The sequence below is a fragment of the Leopardus geoffroyi genome, chromosome D4, assembly GCF_018350155.1.
Source record: "Leopardus geoffroyi isolate Oge1 chromosome D4, O.geoffroyi_Oge1_pat1.0, whole genome shotgun sequence".
Lineage (NCBI taxonomy): Eukaryota > Metazoa > Chordata > Mammalia > Carnivora > Felidae > Leopardus > Leopardus geoffroyi.
The window spans coordinates 74376524-74401614 of record NC_059342.1 but is presented as its reverse complement, the minus strand read 5'-3'; the positions used below and the strand labels follow the sequence as shown (position 1 = coordinate 74401614).

At 55.9% G+C, this 25091-nt stretch overlaps 1 protein-coding gene across 9 annotated transcripts in view; it reads right to left on the bottom strand.

The window, feature by feature from the left end:
* The window catches only part of COL27A1 (collagen type XXVII alpha 1 chain), a 141557-nt gene that overhangs the window by 77164 nt on the left and 39302 nt on the right, over positions 1–25091 (bottom strand). For all 9 annotated transcript variants that reach the window (XR_006710373.1, XR_006710374.1, XM_045469584.1 and 6 more), the window contains 7 exons: positions 19351–19395; positions 18666–18719; positions 18158–18202; positions 15249–15302; positions 14315–14359; positions 6019–6072; positions 3538–3582 (listed from right to left, as the gene is read on the bottom strand). Coding sequence is in view for 7 of the 9 variants with exons in the window: in XM_045469584.1 (XP_045325540.1) it covers positions 3538–3582; positions 6019–6072; positions 14315–14359; positions 15249–15302; positions 18158–18202; positions 18666–18719; positions 19351–19395 (342 nt within the window). In the remaining 2 variants the exon portion in view is untranslated. The remainder of the gene's footprint in view (positions 1–3537; positions 3583–6018; positions 6073–14314; positions 14360–15248; positions 15303–18157; positions 18203–18665; positions 18720–19350; positions 19396–25091) is intronic.

Here is a 25091-nt window from a genome sequence, read left to right as displayed (position 1 = left end):
TTGCAAGTCCTAGCTGGTGACCTCAGGCCCCAGCCTCCCTGTTTGGGTGACCAGGCTGCTGACACCCACCTCAAGTCCCTCGAGGCTTCCCCGGCCTGATGCGTGTCAAGCACACAGAAGAGACAGATGCTCCATAAGTGTCAGCCTGTCTCCTCACGCCCTGCCTCCCTCCTGCAAGGACCCGGTGGCCGGGGGGAGGGGAGGAGGACAGGGGGAAGTTTTGGCTTCAGTCTGCATGCAAATTGCTTTAGCTGACCAGACAGAAGACACTGAATAAACCTGAATCGCCACTAAAATGATTATCAATATGTGGAATCCCATTTGCTCAGCGAAAAACCCACATCCTCTGGAAAACCATAGGTGACTCATGGTCCCTTTTCCCCTTTCTAACTCCTGGTTAGAAAATTCCTTTCCTCTCCAACTCTTTGGGGAGGCTATTATTCCGCCCCCCTCTCCCGACTACTTCCCCCCCCCCCCCCCCCCAGGGCACAGAAGATGCTGTTCCCAAAAATCCAGGGTGGGAGGGGGTCTTTGGGTGAGAGAGGGCACTAGTTCGGGAGCAGTGGTGACTCAGCAGGGTCAGGTCCATGCCTGTGGACGCCCCCTCCTCCCCCCACCGCAAGGAGGAAGGGATCACCACCTTGGCAGCAGAGGGAGTTTTCAAACAGAGGGAGCGAGGCTGAAAGTGGCAGAGAAAGACACAGGGCAAGAGGGAACCTCGAAGAGCAATTGGGAAACGGACTTCCTGAGGTGGGGCGTGGCCTGCGGTGGGGGCGTGGCCTGAGGTGGGGCGTGGCCTGAGGAATGCAGGAGCAAGCCAGAGGGGAGGAACGCCCTGGAGGAGGATTTGGAAGACACGCCTTTTGCCTTTCGGGCATGCTTCCATCTTCCGCTGCCTTGTGAAAGAGCTTGACCAGAGGCCTCAGCTTTCCCATCTGCCAGATGGGGTTCTCCAAAGAGATACCTTAATAGGGTTGCCAGATGGAGCAAACGAAAATACAGACTGCCCAGCTAAATTCAAATGTCAGATAAACACCAAATGACATTTTAGTATAAATGTGTTCTAAATACTGCAACTGAAATTCAAATTTCACCAGGCATGTTGCATCTTGTCTGGCAACCCTGACCGTTGAAAGCAAAGGGGAGCATAGGTGGGAAAGAGCTTTGTAATAAGTCCGGGCATGGTCTGAGTCTCCAGAGTCCGCATTCATTTGGCCAAATGATATCCTTGCCCCTTTCAGGATCCAACTAGTGGACACCAGGACAATGACAAATAGGAGGGCGTGCCAGTGATGGAAGCCAGGATATGTAAACATCCCTTCCGAAGAGCTTTGGGAACTGAGAGCATTTAGCCCGAAGAAGGAGCCTCGGCAAGAACCGATCACAACCATCTTTTCGTCTCAAACAGCCTCTCCCAGGGGCAGGGGAATGAGAGGGGCTCCATTCGCAGGAACACCACACACTGCAAGAACGCTGGAGATTTGGCCTGGGCTCCCACAGGAAAGCGTGTCCAACACCAGGCTGTTCAGATTGGGAGTTTAATGACCACGGGACCAGGATGCTCCAGAGGGCGCTCCTGTGAGCTTAGAGGAGACTGGGCTACAAGACTTTGGGGGTCCTCTGTAACTCTCATTGCAGAGATTTCTTTCCGAAAGCATCTAGGTCAGTGCCTTGTGCCAAAGAAGACGCTCAGCCAAGTCCTGCTGAATGGACATTTGACAGGGATGACAAATGCACGACTCATGTGTGGACACTTTGCTATCCAGACCAAGGAGACGTCACTCATCGATCGCTCAACCAATCACAGCCCCCCTTCTCCCACTAAGGTCCAATGTGACATCAACATATCGTTCCATGCAGCAATCCAGAGGGCTGTGACCGCCCGTAATGCACATGGGTGTGTGAAATAATAATCATCATTATTGCTAGCACTTCTTGAGTACTTACTACGTGCTAAGCACTTTATATGTACTCGTTTCTTTAAATCTTCACAACAGAAACTCGAAGTTAGATGCTAATACTATCCCCATTTCTAAGTGAAGAAACTGAGACAGGTTAAGAGCTTAAGAACCTTGCTCAGGATCCGAACTAGACAAGTGGTAAAGCTAGGATCCGAACCCAGGCGACCCGGTTCCAGGAACTGCTGTCTTAGCCACTGACTGCACCGGACCGTGCGGATCTGTGGTCCTAACAAGAGTGGGCACCATGAGCTCATCTTATGAAGGGGGTCTCTGAGGCTCAGGTGAGCGAGGCTGCAGCTGAAGACCACAGAAGCAGGGTGAGGGGAGGCTAGGATGCCGACACCGGTTAATTGGACCCTCTGCCCCCACCGCTACCCTACCTGGGTTCTGCTCTCAGCCACCTGAGCAGGAGCACATTGCCACCGGGGGCGGGGGGGGGGGGGGGAGGGGGACCTCTGGGCCTTCTTGCCAGGACCGGCCTCCCCTGAACAATGGGGCCCCTGAACTCCCCCACGGCCTCCTCCAGCCTCCCTCTGAACAGAATTTCTTGGCACCGTTGCTGGAGTAGCCAAAGCCGGCAGCCCATTTGCCAAACCAGGGAGCAGCCGACTTATGTCCCTTCATGGCCCCCCAGACTCAGATTCCGTGAGGGATGACCCAGAGGACAGAGCAAAGGGGGCATGAGACCATGGGGAAAGCTCCTAGAGTCATTTCTGGGATCTCTCACTGGCCCTTGTAGCCAGACCCAAGGTCAAGGTCACCCTGGGAGGGCCCCGCAGGAGGCCCTGGTTTGGGCTAATAGAACCACTCCACAAGGCTTATCCCGACCTGAATGGAGTCAGAGGTCAGGCTGCCTCCCATGTCCCTGTCCTCAGGCCTCTCTCCATCCCAGGCATTTCAGGAGGTAACAGCAACGATTAATAGAACAATATTTTTCTCTAGTTGCACACTTACGAAATGCTAGACCCTGTGCCAAGGACTGTACATGTAATGCCTCATTCCATCCTCACGACCACCCCAAGAGTACTCGATCACCATCCCCATTTTACAGATGAGGAACTAAGGCTCAAAGAAGGTAAGCAATATCTCCCAGGTCACACAGTCAGGATGTGGCAGAGCCGTGACTTGAGCTCAGGTGCTCTGGCTCCAAAGTCAGTGCTGTGAAGAAAAGGATGAGGAAGACCGCCCAACATGGCCCAGAGCCTCAGCCCCTCTGCCAGCCACTTCCTTCCTCCAGACCGGAAGCATCTCACCTGCGAATGAGCATGCTCTCACCTGCCTAGGCCTCCTTGCAGAGCGAGGGACAGGCAGCAGGTGTGAAGGTACATCAGCACTCTCATGCTCCAAGCACCTATCTTCATTTAACTAATGAAGAAAGGGGCTCAGAGAAGGTAGGTGATCCACCTGAGGACACACAGCAGGGCTCTCCTCCCTCAGCCCCCTGGCCAGACTGATATGTCCTGCTCCCCCAGCTCCTCCTGGGGTTTGATGAGAGAGGGACCTTTCCATTGGGACTTGTCGCTTGCTCCCCACACCCTGCCTCTTGCCCCCACCAACCAGGCATCTGTGTACTTACAATGAGGCCGGGGACTCCTCGGGGCCCTGGCAGGCCCAGCTCTCCCTGCAAATAGAAAGAGACCAAAGTGGTTAGTTGCCCTGTCGCCCTCCCCAGGCCACTCCGGCCACGCCATCCCCCTGTGGGCACCTAGTGGGATCCCTTGGAGCTGACCATTCCTTGTGCCTAATTAGTGACTCTCGGAGCCTGGCCTGAAGTTTGGACAAGACCCTTTCCCCTTCTGCCATCCACTTTCCACATCTGTAAAATGAGGAGGTCGGATTTCCAAATCCAGTATTTTCCACTTGTAAGTGCGAAAGAAGAGGTGGAATCCTGATCGCGGCAATGAAGATGTGCTGGGTGCCTGGCCCAGATCTCATTTCACCTGCCCTTTATAGTGGGCGAAACGGAGTCTCAAGAGCTATGGGATGTGCCCAAGGTCAAGTGCAAGGTCAAGTGGTGAGGGCTCCAAGCTGAGAGCTACCAGGCCGGCCTCTCTGTCTCTCTCAACCAGGGGGCGCGGGGCCCTTAGAGAAGGCCACCACCACCGGAAGGAGACTCTCCAGTGCCTGCTCCCCGGGCCTCCGAGATGCTGCAGAGGGCTCTTGCTTAGGGGCCAGGGGATGTGGCTGTGTGTGGCAGGGGCGAGTTTGTTTCCTCATGTCTAAAAATGGACCTTCAACTGCCCAGAAAAGACAGGTAGATGGGTTAGGCTCAAGTTCAAGATGCAGAGATATGAATAAAAATAAGAGGTCCTAGGGCACCTGGGTGGCTCAGTTGGCTAAGCATCCAATTCTTGGTTTGGGGCTCAGGTCATGATCTCAGGGTTTGTGAGTTCAAGCCCCACATCGGGCTCCATGCTGACAGCAGAGAGACTGCTTGGGATCCTCTGTCTCCATCCCTCCCCCACTCTCTCTCTCTCTCAAAAGAAATAAGCTTTAAAAAAAAGGGCAGGGTGGGGGGAGGTTCTAGAGATGCTGATTATCAATGAGAATTGCCAGCATCCTCCAGGGTGTTGGTCTCACTTCAACTGTGCCCAGACAGGAGGTCATCACTACAGCCACCAAGAAGGGGAGGGGACAAGCAGCCTTGGCTTTACAATGGGGGAACCGAGGCCCAGGGAAGGGAAGTGACTTGTCCAAGGTCACTCAACAACTGGATGGCCAAAGCCAGGACCACACATCAGGTCCTCTTTCTGCTCCCCCAGGCCAGGAGTGTAAAAACACCACTGTCCCTCCCCAGGGAGACTTCCAGGATGGCATCGCAGATTATAACGCTTGATCCAATAACTTCTATACTGAAGCAGAGGCTCTGATATCTCACCTCTCTGCCTTTGCTGGTGAGCTTTCCTCCATGTGGACTGTCTCCTCACCTCTTTCCTCATCCCAATCCCATGTCACCTCCCCAGGAGTCTTCCCTCCTCCACAGCACCTGGGACCCTTGACCCTGCCCATCTTGCTCTGCCTGGTATGATGGACCGGATAGACAGCCGTAAGCTCTGCCAGGGCAGGCGATGTGCCCGCTGTCACCTACTGCTTACGACCGCTCCATCCAGGGAACTCTTACTGAGGGCCATCCACCTTCCTGCGCTCTGTCATCTCAATCTGACAACAGCCCTCGGACGCTGGCATCTGATCCCCAGATTTACAGGGAGAGAAACTGAGATTCAGAGAGATGAACCGATGCATCCAGGCTTCTGTGGCTGGCAAGTGGTGAAGCAGGATTCAAACCCGAGTCCCTCTGAGACCAGGGCTTTAGCCCCCGGGGGGGAGTCAGGGGTTAGCCCCCGCTGGGTCAGCCTCAGGGAGCATTTGTGGAATTGAAATTAGTACGTGACCAGGGACGGATGGTGGATCCAGCAGCCACCTCTACAGAAAGCACAGCTGGGCACAGCTGTTTAGGTGGGAAGCCCCAAAGAGAGATGGGGGAACGTGGCAGGTGTTCCAAAGAGCTTTGGACTTGGTCTGCTCCCCCAGGCAGAGAACGAGCCTCCTCTCCCGCCTGAGCCTGCGCCTGGGATGGGAAGGGAAAGGCGGGTTCAGCAACTCAGGGCAGGCTGACCTAGCTCCTCGAGGGCCTCCGATTATTTACAAACTCTATAAACATGCCTACGTTGGAGATTTCTTTAGAGCTTGGCTCTTCTCTCCATACAGGGCCTGCAAACCATCTGCTCCCCTAGGCCGCTGCTGTCCCATAAACATTTTGGATGCTTTCTAACATGGCAGTAACCCTGGCTTCCCCAGTGGGGAGTGACCCATGAACTTTCCTAAGTCCTTGGGGATGGGCACGGTCCGGGGATCTGGGACCAGGGGCTCCCGTGACCTGGAGGGCTTTCCTGGGGGCGGGGCACAGGGCACCCACAGTGCACAGGAGCCTGGGGTACAGAGGCGGCAGGGCTGGGATTCGACCCAGTCCGTCTGACCCTAAAGCTTGGATTCTTCAAACCTGCTGTGTGTTTGCTCTGGAATCTCTTTCCTGTTCCCAAAGACTTGAAATACTTACAGGGTTTCCATCCAGTCCGGGAGGGCCTCTTTCCCCAAAGTCTCCAGGAAACCCCTGAAGGCAGGAGAGAGAGCAAACATCTGCAGATCAGCGTTTCTACCTGTGGGGAGAGGCTTTCATCCAAACCCCTGGGGGCACACGAGGATGCGTCCATGGAGCCTCTCACCCATTGGTTCTGGGATCTGGGCAGGCAGTGGGGTCTCCAGCCACCCTGTGCCTTCAACGAACACCCCCACGTGAAGAACTCAAAGACTGGCTAATGGGGAGGGGCCCAAGGCTAGGGAACTTTCTTATCTACTTAGAGCCTGAGAAGAAGCTACTAAGTGGTTCTGCAGCATGAAAATGCACTCCCTTCCCCCCCCCCCCCCAGGCCCCGACCAAATCTGAAACCTGGACCGATGAGGAAGGAGAGACAAGAACGGAGGTCAGGAAGCTGAGTCTAGGCCTGAACCTACAGGCCTTGTTGAGAGTTTCAAGAACATCCATTGCCCCTGTGAGCCTCAGTTTCCCCCCTAGTGAAGGAAGGGAAGGCCTCCTCGGCATTTTCCAGCTCAGACCTTCTGTGGTTGTGACAGGCTCTTCAAAAGCCATCCTTTCCCCATTTTACAGATAAAGAAACTGAGGTTCTGGAAGGCTAAGTGGCAAAGTCACACAAGGTCACACTGTTGGTGAGTGTCAGCCCCCCTGCCAAAGGTGAGTTTCAGCAGCCCCGAGAGAGGCCAAGCCACCTGGCCCAGGCATGAGTGGCCCTCTCATCCCATCCCTGACCCCACTCCGTACTCTCTGGGGATACAGGCAGCTGGAAAAACATCAGCTGTGGGGACACCTCTGGGGACCCGGGGGTGGGGGTGGGGGGTGTGCGTAATTCCATTTTACTTCAAAAGGAAAAGAAAGTCCTCAAGCTTGGAATTTAGGGAAACCTGTCCTTCTCCCCTGCTTGAATTCAAATCATTGTTTTTCCAGGGAAATTTAATAAAAAACAGAGCACATGTTTTTTTTTTTCTGACCAAATGGATGCCTGAGCTGTTCAGTGAAGACTCCTCACAGAGGGTAATCTGTGTCTGGCTTCTAACACAACTGAGGGAATCCAGTGAGTAGATTAAACCTGAGGACAAACCCCAAACCCAATGACAACGTCTGTCCTGGCCAAGCAAAGAGACCTTGAAATGCGTGTGTATCCACATCTTTGTCCTTGCCCTGTCCAGCTGTCCTATGCCCCCTCAGATCCCTCCTCTGTCAGGGAGCCCTCTTGGATTAGAAGGGTGAGAGTTGGCATTCATCCTGTAGGAGGTGCGGCTTCCTTCAGACACCCAAAGAAGGACACGGGGATATAATCATGAGATTGCAGCCCAGCCAGTCACCTTACATGCAAGACTTCCTCTGCCTTTGACATCTGCCCTTGAGGAAAAGGTTAGCAGTCCCATTTAACAGATGGGGAAACAGGCTCAGAGAGGAAGTGGCAAAGGCAAAGCAGAAAAGGAAAGCAAGTTTGTGGCACAACGGAGCCCAGGTCCCCCCTCTCTGTACTCCGTCATGTTACATTTGTAGGAGTTGGCCACAGGCAGATCACGACGCACAGAAGGTGCTCGAATGTGTGTTCAGCTGGTTTCACAGAGTGGTGGGGTTGTGTGTGTGTCTACGGGCCCACGTCCAGGTCAAGGCTTTGTGGGGGTACATCTGATCCTACCTAAGATTCCTCTCCTTGGGGTCCCCCTGGCAAATTCTACCCTCACCTCAATCCAGCCCGTCTTTGTTATGCTGTAAGGGAGATCCCTCTCCTCTCCTGGAAGAGGAGACATCAGCTGAGTGGGCTGTGGTAAGAGGAGCCTTCAGGAGGCATTGAGTTTCTCCCTCCACCTCTGGAGGCAGAGGTTAGGGGCCTGGCAGGAGAGGAGGACCGTCCGTCAGGGGACAAGGGCAATGCTGTCCAGCCAGGTCCCTGGCCGACTCCACACGGCCCATGACAGGCAGCCTCGGGAAGTTCATGCTCTGCTTGCCAAGCCCAGTGTCTGGAGACTAGCACTGGCTTGCGTCCAGGCTGGCTGTGTGACCTTGGGCAGACCCTCACTTGACCCACTGTCCTGCTTAGACTGCGGGGATGTGATCTCTAAGCACACTTGTCCCAACCCCTAGATGAAGCCCGAAAGGAAGGAGCCTCTCCCCCTATACACAGGAATGCCACCCAGCCTGAGGACATTGACAGCATCCCCTGGGCACACATCGTGGCTATAATGCCGAATATATTCACACCCAGCAGCCACCAGGCAGGGGTCAATCTCCCGGGTCTGCATTTAGAGGCCACTTGAGGCTGGCTTGACAACTCCCCTCGGACCAAGTTGCCGGGTAGCCTCCCCCGTGAGGCTTTGGAAGCAGAGCAGTCGGATGCCAGTCTTGGCTCCACCACCCACAGGTCTCCCCAAGCCTCAGTTTTCTCTGCTGTACAATGGGGATGATAAACAGGAGAAGCTGAGGTGTCTCCTGGAGGGTGACCCTTGCTGGCAGTGGCACAGCTCTGGAGTATAAGCAAGGGAGAGACCATCAGAAAGGTCAAACTCCCAAAGTTAAGCGCTTCTGCAGACAAAAAGCAGCCCGAGGACAGCCAGTGGGGGATGACAGCGGGGTCATAACAGTGGCAGTAAGAGCAAACTCCAGCCGCCCATTGAGACAGGCAACGAAGAGCATAATGGTCAGAAAAGAAAGATGGGAGCTTTAGAGGTGCTTCAACAAATCCAAGATGGAAAGAGCCTAGCCGTTCTTGACTTTCACACCTCACTGCACCACTGGGAGACTAAGGCCCAGAGCGTGCCCAAGGGCGCATCACCCTCGAGCCTGCCTCACCCCTCCACTACTGGAGACATGCCCCATTTCTGGCACTTGCCCCAGGGCCCGGCCCCTCTGGATCTCAGAGAGGCGGCCGCCAAGCTGGACGTGTGGCCCCACCTCCCTCCCCCTCTGCTTTCCTCTGTCTGGCCGCGCCTCCTTGTGCATGGAGTGCACGCAGTCCCGGCCCGCCAGCAGTGGGACCTTCCTCCGCAGGCCTGAGCTGCTGGCTGCAGCAGCCTGGCCCGAGGCCCAAGGAATGAGCTCGGCGCCCTGCCGGGGCCCCAGCCACGTGGTGTCTCCACTTCCCCAGGTCGGGGCCCCCGGGGAACTGGACGCCTTGTACTTTGAGCAGAACAAGGCCCAGGAGGAGACAGAATCAGGCTCCAGGGTGAGACTCCAAATTCTGTCTTAGCTACAGCAACTCGGAGGAATAGATGTGAACAAAGGGGCTGTGGTCCTTGTCACCACCTCCGCGGCAGGATGCCAAGGTCTCAGGAGGCCTCTGAGGGCCACCTCAGCCACTCCCCTGTCTCCAGGCACTGTCTAGCCCAACTGTCTGCTCCAGAAGGTGGGCTGTAGGGGCAGAGGGAAGCCTGAAGCCTCCAGGATCCGAAGTCCTGCTAATGTCTCGAAGGCTCAGCTCCCTGACCTACAAAATGGTCAGTTCTGTCAACTCACCTGGCGTAGCCGGCCTGAAGAGCTGAGATGCTGTCATGCAGTCCCCATACCTCTACTGCACCAGCACGTGCAGTTAGGGTTTGCATCAACAGTGGGAATACAGAATAACCTCTCGGAAGAGCCCACAGAAGGATCTCGGGGACCTCTTTACAACGTGGAGATTCTTCACAGTCGGGAAATTCCTGTATGAGCCTAACCTGCATCCTTCCTGCCACACTTTGAGCAGCCGGTAGTCTTTTCTAGAACACGTGTGCACCTCAAGGGTGCTGACTTAGACCCCTTGAGGTCACGATGCTGAGCATGTTTTCACCCTGCCCTTTTGGAATCTGCTAGGGAACCCATCCAGGAAGGGTCACCCCAGGGAACAAAGGAGGGGATAAGGGAGTCAAGGTCTCACCAGGATTCCAGGGTCACCAACAGCCCCAGGGGGCCCTAGCTCAAGTATGGGACCCTGGGGACCACACCCCCCAGCTCATAGCACCACCGCAGCTAAAAACTTTCATCTGTTTTGGCCTCAGTTTCCCCAGCTGGAAACATGAGTCCTCAGTCACTTTGCTCCCTGCTCCCCACAGTCTGAGAACTGAGAAGACCCTGAAGCCAAAGTTCACCCCGGGAGAAGCCCTTCCCACCCCAGATGGGCGTGTGGCCTTGGGCAAGTCCCAGTTGTCCCTGAGCCACACGCCAAGGAGATGGAACCAGGCTTGGGCCTTTCCAGCTGTAAGCTTGGGGGTCTGCCGGCCTGACTCACTACACACGACCAGGCTTGCAGGCCCGGCCAGAGGCCACGAGGCACGCTATGAACAGCGGCCGGCCTTGCCAGGCGCTCCAGCAGGCTTGACGGTGAATTCAGAGCGCCTGCCCGACAAGAGGACTCACTTGCAGTGTCTGCCTAATTCCTGTGAGAGACCCTTGTCCCAGCTGTGAAGGTCCCTGTGCCAGACGGGACAGCCCAGGAGAAACCCCTTCAGCTCCAGCCGAGTTTGTAACATCTTAGTATCCGGACCCCTCCTCAGAAAAACCACAACACATTTTTCATTCTAGCAGAGGTGAGGAGACGAGAGCTTTAGACTAAGCTTTCCACTGGAGTTAAAGATGCGAGCGCAGAGAGGAGTATGAGGTGAAGAGCAAGCAAGGGCCCTGGGGTTGAATCCTGACTCTGCCACTCACCTTGCTGTGTGACTTCGGGCAACTCACTGGCCTCTCTGAGCGATGTCTGTCTGACAAAGAGGTTGGGCCAGCTCATCACTAAGGTGCCTGTGGCTCCGATCTGCTCTGACCTCTACTGTCTCTTTCTCGGCCCCCATCAGCAAAAGATTGCCACGCACCCTCCTTCCTGACCTGATGCCGAGGAGGCCGTGTGCATGAAGCCTGCTGTTCTCCTTGCTGGAGAGAGATGAACTGCAGCAAAATCATCACCGGCCCTGCCAGAAATGAGGCCAGCTGCGATCTGGCATGAGGGACTTCGGCTCATTCTCCTGACATTTCCTCTTGCTAATAAATACCGAGGAATCGCTTGGCCCAAAGCTTTGACAGGAGGAAATTTGCAGAAGGAGTTCCCCCGACCCCCAGCCCACCAGCCAGATCAAAGGCTCAGGAGCACAGGGGGATGGCCCTAAAGACCACTTAAGGAGCATATGGGCCGAGGGCATGGCAGACTCAGAGGCCCGGCACGAGCAGGGACAAAGCCCGAGGGACTCTGTGACATGAAGTCCTATTGCATACGTATCAAGTCAGATCTGATGCAGATCTGATTTGCCGGTCATGGTGGCTGAACCAGGACCAAGGGGCCTTTCACGGCCCTCAGGGGGACTGTGTGGCCATAGCACTATTTTGCTAAAGGAAGAGGGGGGGTCCCTCCCACCCATGCCCAACACTGCCGTGCAAGGAAACACCCCCATCATGAAGGACAGGGCAGAATCCTAGGAAGCGAAAGGTGAGGAGCAAAGAAGAAGAAATGAATTGTCTGCTACGGGAGCTCGAGGCCTCAGAGGGTCTCTGAGCAAATGGCTTTGACTGAGTCTTGGTTTCCGAGTCTGGAAAATGGGTGTAGTCCATCTAACCTCAAAGAATCGGTGGGAGAATCCTATGTAGTTCAGCTACCATCCAAGTAAAAGGGCCTCAAAAAATGTTGCTTTTGGGGGGACCATTCTCACTATATGTTCTGTCGCCAGCACCTGGCGCATGGTAGGTGTCCAATAAAGTTTTGTTCACTGAGAAATGAATGAGCGGCCTTGTCTCACACGCACGTAGGAAAACGGCACTGAGCACCTCAGACCCGGTGCTGCCTTCTCGGCCACGCGCTGCCCGGCTTTCAGCTCCAAGAAGCAAACAGGTACGTGGCAGGGAGAAGGGGCCACTAGAAGGAGGAGAAAGGGGGAGGTGGAAGGGGCAGCTGAGGCGTGGCCTTGCCAGCAGTCCCTGTCGTCGTAGGGTGGGCGGGGTGGAGAAGAAGCCACAGCATGCCCGGGTTTTCAAGGGTCTTGCCTCCTCTATGCTCAGGGGACTCCGGAATCCATTCACTCGATAGCAACACTTGGGGCAAGAGGGGAAGGCTCTGGTTGCCCCATCCCAGCCCAGCAATGACTCTCCAAAGCCCCAGACCTTGGCCACGTCATTCACCCCCTGAGCTTCGAGCTCCGTATCTAGGAAGTGGCAGTGCCTGGTCCTCTGTCAGGCTCCCGGGAGAGAATCTGAGCAAACTCCTCATGGATGGCTCTGGAGGCAGGCCTGGGTGATGGGACAGGGCCCAGCTGAGATAATCGAAGTAAGTAAACTGGCCCTACCCTGCAACTTAAACTCTGGGAAAACAGGCCCAGAGAGGTAAAGCCATTGGCTCAAAGGGACACAGCGCGGAGAGCCTCAGCCACCCATGAAACTCCAAACAGGAACAATGGTTGCCACTCTGACGGAGCATTTACTATGTGAGGAGCATAGCATAAAGACCTCACGAGCTAAAAGCTATTTTCCCTATTTCTCACCTGGGAAAACTGCAGTGCAGAGGCTTTGAGCCAACAATGCCCCAGGACCTTTGCACCTACTGTTCCGTAAACCTGGAAAGCTCTTCCCCAGGTAGCCACAGGGTTCCCATTCTCACTTTATTCAGGTTTCTCAGGAAGGAAGGGATTCCTAGATCAAATTATCTACTAGTCTGTACCCCCATCTCCCTACCCTACTCTGTCTTAACACTAGGCACCATCTGACATTCATTCTTTCATTGTTCATTCTCTTGTTCAATCGTTGTCTGTCTGTCTGCCCATGAAAATGAGAACTTTGTCTTGCTCACTGCTCAGCACTAACTACAGTGTCTTGTCCACAGTATATACTTAATATTCACTGGATGGATGGATGGATGGATGGATTGGTCTCCTTGCCCAAGGTCACCTAGCTTGAGGAGCAGATCCAGATTCCAGCCCAACCCTCACAGACATCAGGTCCTTGTCCTGAAGCCAGAAGCATCACGTGCTACTCCTTTGCCCAGATCCAGGTGTCGGGTGTGAGACCTCAGGGCACAGAGGGGCTGTTGGCCACAGGGAGGTCTAGGTCTGAGGGTGAGATTTCCCTCTAGTCCTTGAGACAGGGCCTGGATCTTGCTTCCCTTTATATACCTCACTTGGCCCCAGAGTGTCCAGATCCCTACACTACAACAGGTAAGTTGCCCATGAACGTGCACGTCAACCCCAGGATCACAGATGTGCCCTTTCTGGGCACCACTGAGTGCTCCTGGCCCCCTTCCAGCCACCTGTCAAGTTCTAACCTCTTCCACAGTCCCTTCTCCATCAACCACCAGCAGAAGGAAGCCCAGACCCCAAGCTGACAATGCTTCCGAGTCTAGGGATTACACTGTAGGCGGCCACAAAGGGCCTTAAGCTGCCAATGGAGGTTAGTCTGAAAGAAATATGCCTCAATTATAGTCCAGGGTCTCCCTTAGTTGGCAGCAAGGACACCGGATATATCACTCCACCTCACGGGGGGAGACTCAGTTTACCCTTGTGAGTAATGGGGATCATTGGAATTAACGTCTTGCCCGTCTGGTGAAGATTCTAGAGCATTCACTTTTTACACCATTACTACCAGCCAGTGAATCTGAGAAGCCGTCTTGATCCACCATTGAGATCAGAAGCCCTGGAGACTAATGGAATTGTTAGAATCCCGGTTCTGTTTTTGACTGTGAAACTGTGGGCAAGTTACTTAACCTCTCTGGGCCTTGGCTTTCTCTTCCTGCCCCGCAGATGCCCTACGAAGGGGAAGACAATTTCCTGCCATAGTGGAGAATCCTGGGCAAAGCCGGTGAACTGGAGGTTACTGCCAGCCCCTCTTGGGGTCACACCTGTTGTGAGCCTACCCACACACCCCACCGCCCTCTGGCCTTGTGTGCACACGAGTAACACTGGCCACCCCAAAACAGCCTGGAGACAGAGGGTTTTCCTTGACAGGGGCGCAGACACTGGTCTAGCCATGATCCCCCAGTCTGAGCAGGCCCATGGACACTAGTAAGCCACACAACAGAAGCCCCCAGACCCAGGACCACACTGCACAGCAACGGTTACACACATACACACAGATGCACCATCCGGGAGGGGCCCAGAGCCACAGCACCCCCCAGCTCCAGCCAGGCAGCAGCTGGCCAGTGTTCTGGCAGTGGGGACACATGGCCCAGACAGCCCCACATGCTGGCCCACACACTCAAAGCAGAGCAGTGGCCGGGCAGACAGAAGCAGAGAGCGCCCACGCTGCAGGTGGACGGGAAGTCAGATTCACCCATAGAGTCTGCATAATAGACACGGAAAATCTTTACCGGCCTACCCATCTTGCCCCTCTTGCCAGGAACGCCAGGCAGGCCCTGTAGGGGAGAGACAGGGAAGAGATCAGAGCAGAATTCCACAGGGGACAACCAGTGTTGCCCCACATTGGCCCCAGAGCCACCCACGAGAGGAAGTCGCGGACAACCTCGTGCACAAGGCCGCACACAGCAGGTGCCAGTTACGTGCAGGTCAGAGGGATGGTCCTTACGCTCTAAGGGGTTGGGGGCTGCATGGGCCCGGGCTGGGGAGATGCCTAGGAGAACACCCAGCGTTCCTGGTATTCAGCAGTTGCTCCCGCTGCCCTCCCGAGGTCTTGGTGGTTGGTGAGGTTACAAGTGGGATCCCAAATACGGGCTGAGGCTGGGAGGGACAGGGGGGAAGGTGCCGAGGCCTGCGGGCCATGGGGTCTCTGCCATTGCACCACGAGTACACGTAACTGTAGACGACGGGTAACCATAGGAGTATGGCCGTGTCCAAGAACACTTTATAAAAGCAGACGGCTGGCAGGATCTGGCCCACATGCCCCAGTTTGCAGCCACTTGGTCTGGAATATAGAATGGGCCCATTTCTCGTTTGCTGAAAGCCCTTCAGAAGCTCTCCAGGCTCTCAGAATCGAGTCTCCTTCCTGACCTCGGCCCTGACCGCCCGTACAACTTTGCCCAGGTGCTCCATCCAACCTGTCTCCTACCACTCCGGCCTCACGCTCAGAGCTTCGACTGTGTGGACTGTTAAACTTGCCAAGTTATCATACCTCCCCGGACTTTGCACACACCATCCCTTTATGTATGGAAGGTGTCTGCCCTGACTTGACCCCCTGGCAGACTCCTATTCAACTCAAGGGCACCTCCTCCAGGAGGGACTCCAGGACTTCTCCCGGAAGAGGGAGCGGGTAGGTGGGTGGGAGGTAAACAGACAAGGCATACTCACTCTCTCTCCATCAGACCCCGGCAGGCCGAAGAGCCCTGGGAGTCCAATGTAGCCCTAGGAAAGAGCAGGTAGGGGGTCAGAGGGACCGAGTGGTGGGGTGTGGCTGGCCCGACCCGTCCCCGCAGCCCCTCACTGCCCTCCCACACCCAGGCTCCTCTTCCTCGCTGGCGGCAGCGGCGGCTCCCGTGGCTCCTCGATGACACAGGCCTTGAGGCAAGTGTATATGCCCATGGACTGCATGGTGCTGGCTTCCACGATGTAGTCCAAAGGCACATACCCTCACGCCAGGGAAGGGCGCGGGCGCTCGCGGCGGGGAGGCCCGCCCCGCACCGGGGCTCCCGGACCTGCAGAAAGGAAGCTCTTGGCTGGGTTAGAGGCTAGAGCGGTAGCAGGTTCCACCCGCTCTGAGGGACCCTGCCGTCTGCCCGTGGCTCCTGCGATGCCTCCTCCCAGGCCTCAAAGGCCCTGGACACGGGGCTCACACCCAGCCGTGGCTGCCTGAACGCCAGCAGTCCCAGCGGCTGCCGCTCCGGCACGCCGATGTCCCGCCCGGCACACGTATGTCGCGGCATTCAACCCACCCAAGGACACCGCACACGGGCTGTCTGCTCCCCCAGTGGACGGACAAGGAACCACACAAGGAGTGAGTGCAGCCGGGAGCCCACTGCCCTGGCATGCACCTGATTTTCTACCTTCCGGCCTCTATTCCAGGCGCCCTCCACCTGCCCTGCCCACCCCAGGGACGGCAGAGCAATCCCTTCCAAGCCCAGCTCCAATGCTCTCTCTCCTCCGGCAAGCACCCCTGCTGCCTCACGCCAGAAACCATCTCTTCCCTCCACCCACACACCGCATTTGCTCCTCAGTCAATAGGATTTACCACTTTCTCCGATGTATCTTCATTATCTGTGTCCATGTTTCATGTCCTCATTAGCTTGGGAACTTCTCAAGGGCAGGGGACCCAGCCCAGAGCTCCTATCATTATCTGCACTCTCTAGATGTTTGTGGAATGATTTAATGATAACGCTAACAAAAGCTAACATTTGCTGAGCACAAACTACATGCCAGGCCCAGTTCTCGGGGCTTTGCGCGCAACGAAGCATCTACCATGACCTCACTACGCCCGCTCCCCGGAAGCAGGCATTACCAGTCAGCCCCCTGTAAAGGTGTGAACAGTTAGACCCAGAAGTGACATGACTCACCCAGGGTCACACGGCTGGACTATGATAGAACCGGTATTTGAATTCGAGTCAATGACTCCTCCTGGGCAGGCCTCCTAACCCCTCGGCTACACTGCCTCCCACAAATGAGCAGCCCACACAGGCTCACAGCCATCCCTTCTTCCCACGTAGGTCAGGAGGTCACTGAGCCTCCTTCCTGGCATTCTGGTAAATATCCATCACTGTAATGAGGGACACTTATTGATCCTGCCGACCAGGGCCTGTATCCCAGGTTTACAGACGAGAAAATGAGCTCAGAGAGGTCCAGCAACTTGCCCAGCACCCCACAGCTGCTGAGGGCCACAGCAGGTCTCAAAGCCAGCCGCCCGGATTCCAAAGCCTGCGTTCTATTTTATAAATATGGGGCCGGTGGTGGCAGGGTTGGGAGGGCGGCTTGAGTGGTCCCGGCTGATCCAGGCTGCTCAGTGCCCTGTGACCCAGAGAGCGGGGTGCTGGGGCCAGATCAGCTCTCTCCCCACATGTGGTCTCAAGATGCCATCAGCATGGCCAACAGCAAGCAGCCCCAGATGTCATCAGCTTGCCCCTGGGGCCACGGTGCATGGGAACAGCTGGATGAAGGAAAGGAGGCCCAGCATCCCAGGACAGGAGCCTCCGCGGCCCCCGCTGTCACCAGCACCATCAACATCGTCACCGATATCATCACACAACGAGGACCTTGCCCACCTCCCAGATGCTCTAACAGCCACATGTCAGCCCCACGGATTAAGGTCCAGACTGTGGCCATAAATAGCTTTGGCTCAGGAGTAGAGGCCACATCACACCTGACCCGGCCTGACCGAGGGTTGTGTGACCCATCTGCTGAGCATTCTTTGAGAGGCAGCAAGTCTAGCCCTCAGGACACCGGGTCCCCATCCCAGCCCCGCTGTAGGCATGCAGAGTAAACCGGGGCGCCACGTCCCGACCATGAACCCAGTTTCCTTGTATGTAGACAATGGGATTCCACCATATCATCTCTTCATCTTTCAAACTCCATTTGCCCTCATTCAGTGCACCCAGAACCTTCTCTCCATGGCCCACAGCCCACTTGGGAGCCCCCACCCACTGCCCCTCTTCAGTAGCACTTGCTTCCAAATTCCTGGTATCTCCATAACTATGTTCGAGGTAGGAACGGATGTCGCTCCCATTGTAAAGATGGGCAAAGTGAGGCTGCTGGCTACTCAGGGTTTGCTCCAGGAGAGGGAGAGCAGATGTTCCATTAGCCTCCAGGCCTGAGCAGCATCACCCATCAGCCACCTCTGCTCTCTAAAAAAGGGTGGTCTCCCCAGACCTCAGTCGGGAGGGGAGCAGGAGAGAGGCCTCTGAGGATTCTAATGGCGACGAAGTAGCCCTAACTTAGGTCACCTAGCACTTGGGATGTGCTGGGGGGCATGGCCAGCCCGGGCCTGGTTGTGGCAGCCGGGCCCTGGCCGAGCACCCAGCAGAACCTTTGCTGCCCAGTCTGCCTGGCACGAGAGCCAAGCGGTTTACCTGGCTCAAGGATCCCCCATCACCTGCCCGCCCTGCCGCCCTCTGCTCTCCAGAGAGCACTCAGGTGCGAGGGCAGAGCCCCAGCCCCCCTGGCAGACACTGTGTAGAGACCCCACAGCCCTGACCTCCCATCAGGACTGCTAGGGGGGTGGGTACTGACCTCCCAGGGCCCCACCTGAGTGGCACTTGCCAAAGCCCACTTACCCGGCTGCCTTTGGGGCCAGGGTCTCCTACCGGTCCGGGTAACCCCTGCAACATAAAATACAGAGGGGCAAGGACATATGGAAACGTCCTACCTGCTGCCAACAACCCAGGGCAAATCCTGTCTCCTCTGGGCCTCAGCTGCCCCCTCCGTAGAAGGAGAGTGGGCTTAGACCTGAGGTCTTCACCCTGAGGCCCCCACCCCTTTGTCAGAGTCCCAGGGAGTGGCCGGAGGTGGGGGGGAGGGGGACTGAGTGGGAGGAGCCTCTGGAGCCCCACCCCCACAGCACCAGAGGCCTTTCTTCTGTTCTCTGAGCAACCTGTGCCCTACTGCCTTCAAAGAGAGGGTTCCTTGGTCCAGCCCCCTGAACAGCCCTTTCTTCAGTGCCCACCCGGCGGGCGCAGCTCCTCAGCCCCCAGCCTGCCGCCTCCCTCTGCCTGGGGTGGGGGGCACCCGTGGCCATCTCCACACCACCATGGCCACCGAGCTTCCAGAAGCCATATACTGCACCTGCCTGCCAGGGTAACCTTTGGCCCCTGGGCTGCCCTCAGGTCCTGGCTGCCCCTGTAAAGGAACGAAGAGAAACATAAGGAAAGGAGAGGACCTTGCCCAGCTCTGAGTCTGGGGGGCTGTGGGAGACTGAGGCTTACAATGGACAAAGAGAAGGGCAGGAATGTGAGATGAATCAGGAGGAAGGGGAAGCCACCAGCCTGCTGCACAACCCGTACCCCCCACCCAGCCCACCCCTCTGTGAAACCGGTCAGACCAGCTCAGAAGGACAAAACCCCCTGTGCTAGCAGCCCAGGACTGAGAAAGCTCTGAGGAGCCCTGGCTGGCTCTCCCACGCTGGCAGGGGCTGCTGTTTGACTTGGGCCAGCACAGCCCAAATTCCTGCAAACCCCGTGGCGACATGTATAATATCCCCTAACATCGCCCGGAACAGGCCAGCTATTCATGGCTCTAACTGGAGTCGAGTGGCTCATGCCAACGCCAGGCCGGCGTGGACTCCAGCCCCTTCAGGCAGCTGTGGCTGGGGGAGAGGTGGGGTAGGGTTGGGGCCCCAGCAGGATGGGAGGCAGAGCTGCCTGGCTCTGGGGCTCACTCATGGAACGGGGCCGGGGGAGGAGGCCAGGGGCAGGCAGGGGCTGGAGTGGGTGGAGAGCAAACAGGGCAGAGCTGAGGCCGCGGCCCTCACCTGTTCTCCAGGGTGCCCCGCCGGTCCAGGATAGCCCTTGTGTCCCTGTGGGGGGAAGAAACGACATCAGCCCGGGGAAGGCACCCCTGGGCCTGTGGACCGGATGGCAGAGGCCCAGCCTCCCTGCCTGCCTTTTCAGCACTGCCTGCTCTGTGGACGTCAGGCAGGGGTGCAGTGTGTGTTCAGCGACCAGCGAATGGACATATGTCCATCAACGTTGGTAGGTTGCTGCGGTTTCCTCTGCCACCAATGGCTCTCAGACCAGAAGGCGTCGGTAGAGTTGTTCGCCCTTTTGGCGGGCTTTGGGAGCGGAACTGGGATACGGCACGTGTAGTGGAGTGATGCTGTATCCCAACCATCCTTTCCAAATCTGCGCAGGGGTGAGCCCGTCCAAAGCCAGGGTGGAGTGATTTCTCAAGGGATGGGTGGGCCAATTAGGACCTTCAGGTCTGGGATATGCTCAACCACCATGTAATGCTGGGATCTGGGCCAAGACCTGCCCCTCCTCACAAGCCCCCTATCAGAAAAGATCTCACACATACCGACCAAATACATTAACCAAAATACATTAACCCGCTGGTCCCAGCTCTCATTCCGGGGAGGAAGAGGCCACCCAAATGCCTGAAGGACTCCGGCAACGAGCGAGTACCAACCCTGACCCTCTGTCCCCGTGGTCCACGGCCAGGTGTCTAGATCAAGAATCAGACAAGTGTGTGCTTTCACGTGGCCCTAGGGATGAACCACTCGAGCCATGTCCTAAGACTTAGGGGCTGTCTGAAGGGAAACCCCAGACTTCAAGCTTCCATCGCCTTAGAGCAGCTGTAAATAAGACGAGGCAGGGGTTTCCATTTCAGAGAGGGCAGCCACACAGATCTCCATTAGGCCCCCTCACACAGAGAGCCCAGGGCTTGGCGCAGACACTAGCCCTCATCTGCTGTGCAACCCTGCTGGGTTTCTAGCCTTCTCTGGACCTTAGCCAAGGGTGTTAGCTCTGGTGCTTGAGAACTCCAACGTTCCACGGCTCCCCCCGAGGGTGATAAACGAGATGAAGCCTGTGGACCCCCTCTGTGCACTCCTGTTCACCCAAGACTACACCTCCATGACCTCCTCTGGCCCTTATGACAGCCAGACGAGGTGCGGGGCAGGGGGAGGCAGGGATTCCCATCTCCATTGTACAGAGGAGAAAACTAAGCCCCAAGAACTTGCTCTGAGTCCCACTGCTAAGAAGCAGAGGGTTCACACTCACCGCGGCCTCCTTCTGACACCCGAGGCCACCTCGGGCATGTACAGTTCATGCACGTACACACACACGCACACACGCACACACACTCAGCACCACCCGCAAGCCCCCGGGAAGCAGGACTCTTAATTACAAACAGCAGAGTTGGTTTGATCCAAGACGTTTGGGGAGTTTACAAGCATTCCTCCTGCACCTACTCATACCTCAGGACTGCTCAGCGATATGATTACATCTCATTTGGGGCCCATGAGGTTGATGCAACATGGGAGAGTTTTCTACCCTGGGCACATGGTCTTTCCCCCATTGAGCAAACAGAAGCATAGGCTGCAGCCGGTGGCTCGCGTGCAGAGTGGCTAAGATCTCTCGTTTCGGGCTGATCTGGAACCATCCTGCCTCGCTACTGGATGGCCCTACGAGTTGGAGCCACTGAGGTCACCTCTCTGAGCCTTGCTTTCGTCTTTTGGAAATGGAAGTATAAGGGTTGGCCTATGGATCCCATGACACGTGTGGAAAGTACCCAGCACCGTGTCTGGCGTTGAATTCAAGGGCCCTGTAAAGACCAGCTGCTGTTACCATCATGACCTTCCTATTTCATTCGTGTATTCAACGAACACTGAACTTCCATGCACTGGTACCACTGTAGGCATGGGGTGAGTGAGAAGACAACATCCTTTGCCTTAATGGAGTTTATGGTCTAATTAAGGTGATATAAAAACAAATAAATATAAAAGATAATGTCTGCAGGAGGGGGAAATAAGGAGCTGTTGTGTCCGTGGGCGGAGAGTTTCAGTTTTGCAAGATGGGAAAGATCTGGAGTTGGGTTCCACCGTGATGTGAATGTACTTAGCGCTACCGAACTGCACCATTAAACACGGTTAAGGTGGTAAATTTTATGTGGTATGGTTTTTACCATGATTAAAAATAAAAATTTTAAAAATGGTGCACCCATGCTCGTGACGAGCACCGTGAAGAGAAGTGAGCAGAGTCAGACGACAGAGAGAGGCTGTGTTGGGGACAGAGTGGGACAGCAGGTGGGCAGCAGGGCAGGCTGCTCGAAGAGATAAATGAGCTGAGCTAGCTCTGGGCGGAAAGGTGTTCCAAGCAGAGGGAACAGCAGGTGCTAAAGATCTGAGGCAAGAATGCTCTCCAGTGGGTTTGAGGAAGAACAAGATCTATGTGACTGGAGCAGAAAGGGTGAGGGGTGAGGCTGGGAGGTGGTGGTTAAGAAGAGGCCAGAAGCCAGAGCTCAGAAGGCATTAGAATGGCAGGAACTCACAGGGGGATTTGGAGCAGGGACGTGTCATAATATGACACATTTAGTCGCCTTTATTAGCCTCTCTCCACTTGGAACTTGCACGTGAGGAAGAACAAGCAAAGCCCTGCCCACGAAGAGCGGAATCGAGTCTTGGGCTCAGGCTGTGTGATTCCACTCAGTCAACTGCCTTCTCTGAGCCTCACTCTGCCATTCTCAGCCGGCCTCGGGTTGCTGCAAAGAGCCAATGCAATCACGGGGCAAAGATCCCAAGAGAACCATGAAAGGGAACCAGGGAGTCCCTGAGCATCACCAGCTCTTTTGGCTTCCCCTGCAGCCAGAAAGAAATCGCTAGAAAGCAACACTTCAGCAGAGAAGGACCACCAGTGAAATCTCAGAAGATTTCAAGTAAACCCTTTACTCAGGACACAGAAAAAAGGAAATGAATGATCTTCAGGGACGTGGGCAGTGACCTGCCCTTTGCCTGGCCTGGCACTAAAGCCTTAAATAAATACATCCGTTCATCAACTCCTTGCAATCACCCCCTAGCAAGTAAGAATTACAAGGCACACTTGCCAGATGAATAAACAGACTCAGAGAGGTAAAGAGACTTTCCTGAGGCTACACAGCTTCCCAGGGGCAACGCCGGGCTGCGCCTCCAATCTCTATATCCTAACCACCCAATCATGGGATAAGACATACTTACCGAGGCCCAAGGCCCACCTAGAAGAGCCACAGGGCCACACAAGGAAAGACCCCCTTACAGACCCTCGTCCCCGGGATACAGCATATGGATCATTGCAGCATTACTAGGACAGAAGACGGTCATGGAACCCTGGAATATCTGAGGTGAAAGGGACCTAAGCCGTCAATTTGACCACCTTTGTCATTGGACAGGCCTGAGAAACTTCCCAGGGGGAAGGGACTTGGCCAAGGTTACTTAGCAAGTTATGGCCAAGCCCAGACTGTTCCCTAGGACTCGAGACCCACTGGGCTGTGCTTTGTCCAAAAGGCCACGATTCCTAGGTCTGTCCCAATCATCGCACCCTAAAGGGCCTTGAACCAATGTCGTGAACACCCATTTCTGCTGTCTGGCTGAGAGCAGCAGAGACTGAGCACAGCCAAGGCATGGGGTGAGGGTGGGGGAGGTTCCTATGCTCCCTGGAAGTACCTTGACACTGTTTACCAAGCTGGGGCCAGCCAAATAGCTTCAAATGACAGGGCCCCAGGACCTGGAAGAATCTAAGCCATTATCTTCTCCTGGGCCCCAGCAATTACGGGGTGGGCAGTAACCGCAAGGTGGACCCACGGGCAGTGATTTCCCCGTGTGCGATAGGTGCGTGGCTGGTACTAGGGGAGAGCAGATGCTTCGGGGGAGCTCCAGGGACCACGGAATCTGTAAGGGGCCTCTGGCTGCCCAGCAGGCGGGTCTCCACAGGACCCATGTTTATAATAGAACTCGGTCTATATTTTGGTTGGGGAGCCAGATTAATCATTGCTTACAATGCACAAGGAGAAACCAGACATCACCTCACTGTTGCTGCAGACAGTCTCCCCGTCGGCTGGGATGCTATTTGGGCTTTGGGCAGGGAGGGTGGAGGCGGGGGGTCCTGCTTTTGCCTGGGGGTCCTGGGGAGCAACGCGTGCCTAGACCTCAGCCATTCCTCCGGGCTCCACCTCAGTGTGTGCAAAGTCCCAGCTTCTCCTGCAGCAAAATGGAACTCACCATACTTGCTTAGCACTCCGGCAAACTCCTCACGAAACTTCTCTATCGCCTCAGCAGACACAGCCCCATTTAACAGAAAGGATCAGCGAGGAAGAAACACGCCAGGAGGCAGAGCGACTCATTACACGGTACTGGCCAAGTCCTTGCTCCTCTCTGAACCTCAGTTTCCCCAGCTGGCCTCTTAAAGCATTGTGTTAGGGTGCCTAGGTGGCTCAGGCGGTTTAGCATCTGACTTCGGCTCAGGTCATGATCTCACGGTTTGTGGGTTCAAGCCCCGCGTCGGGTTCTGTGCTGACAGCTCGGAGCCCGGAGCCTGCTTCGGATTCCGTCTCCTTCTCTCTCTGCCCCTCCCCCACTCGCACTCTGTCCCTCAAAAATAAATACACATTAAAAAAAAAAAATCATAAAGCATTGTGTTGGCTCAGAAGTTGTAAGATTCAAAACTGTGTGGTTTGTCCAAAAGCACAGTCCCTCATGACACAGCCAGGCCTCTGACAGCAAAGTCTGCTCAGGGGGTACCTGAGACAGGTCGGGCAGGAAGACACAATTTCTGTATGGCTCACGCATTCATCCACTGGTTCATTCATTCAGCTAAGGTTTGCTGAGCCCCAAGGATGACCCTGTGTTACGCACTAAGAATACACTGGCGAACAAAACAACCTCACTCCCTACCTTCTAGAAGGTAACACATATTAAGTGGAATGAGGGAGAAGCACCACGTGCTAGGACAGTGTAGACGGCCAACTGAAAGGGGTGGCATTGTAAACGGGCTTGAAGGAGGCACTGGATTGGACAGCAGAACGGGAGTAGAGCAGCGGGCAGGGGCCCCAGAAGCCCAGGGCAGCCCAGCAGCAGGGGAGCCTGGAGAAGGTTCTTGGCAGGGGCTCTGCATGGAAGTGGCCAAGTCAGGGGGCATCAGGAAGGCCCGTGGGCAGGGTGACGGCTGCAAGAGGGAGCCGGGAGGAAGTTTCAACTGAGTACCAATTTTGCCATGAGTCACGTCTACGTGGGGCCGTGTGTTAAGAAAGATCCCGAGGCCTGCAGATGCGTGTGTCCGGCACTGTGCTAAGCCCCACACAAGGAAACCAGGATGAACAGGTCCTCTGTGCACTTGCTTCAGCTGACAATGTGCCAAAGACACCAGTGAGTCTCCTGCCGGAGTCCCAAAGGGGCTGAGAAGATGGGCTGGATGGTCAGAGGGCGGAGGCGTGATTTCTGCCGGGGGGTGCTGGGGAGGCGCTCTTGGAGAAGCCGGTGTTTGAGAACAGGGTCGAGGGACAGATGCGTGTGGAAGAGAGAGCGTGCCAAGGGCAGGGAGGCAGGGAGGTCCAGGGCACGTCGGATCGGGAGGAGGCTTCTACACTGCAGAGTTGCTCTCAGCCTCGGCTCCGCGGCCACTGTGGGCTGTGAGTCTCTGCCGTGGAGGCTGTGAGGCTGTCCTGTGCATCGTAGGACATTCAACAGCCTCCCTGTCTTCCACCCGTGAGAAGCTAGCAGCCTCCCCCTCCCAACTCTGATGACCA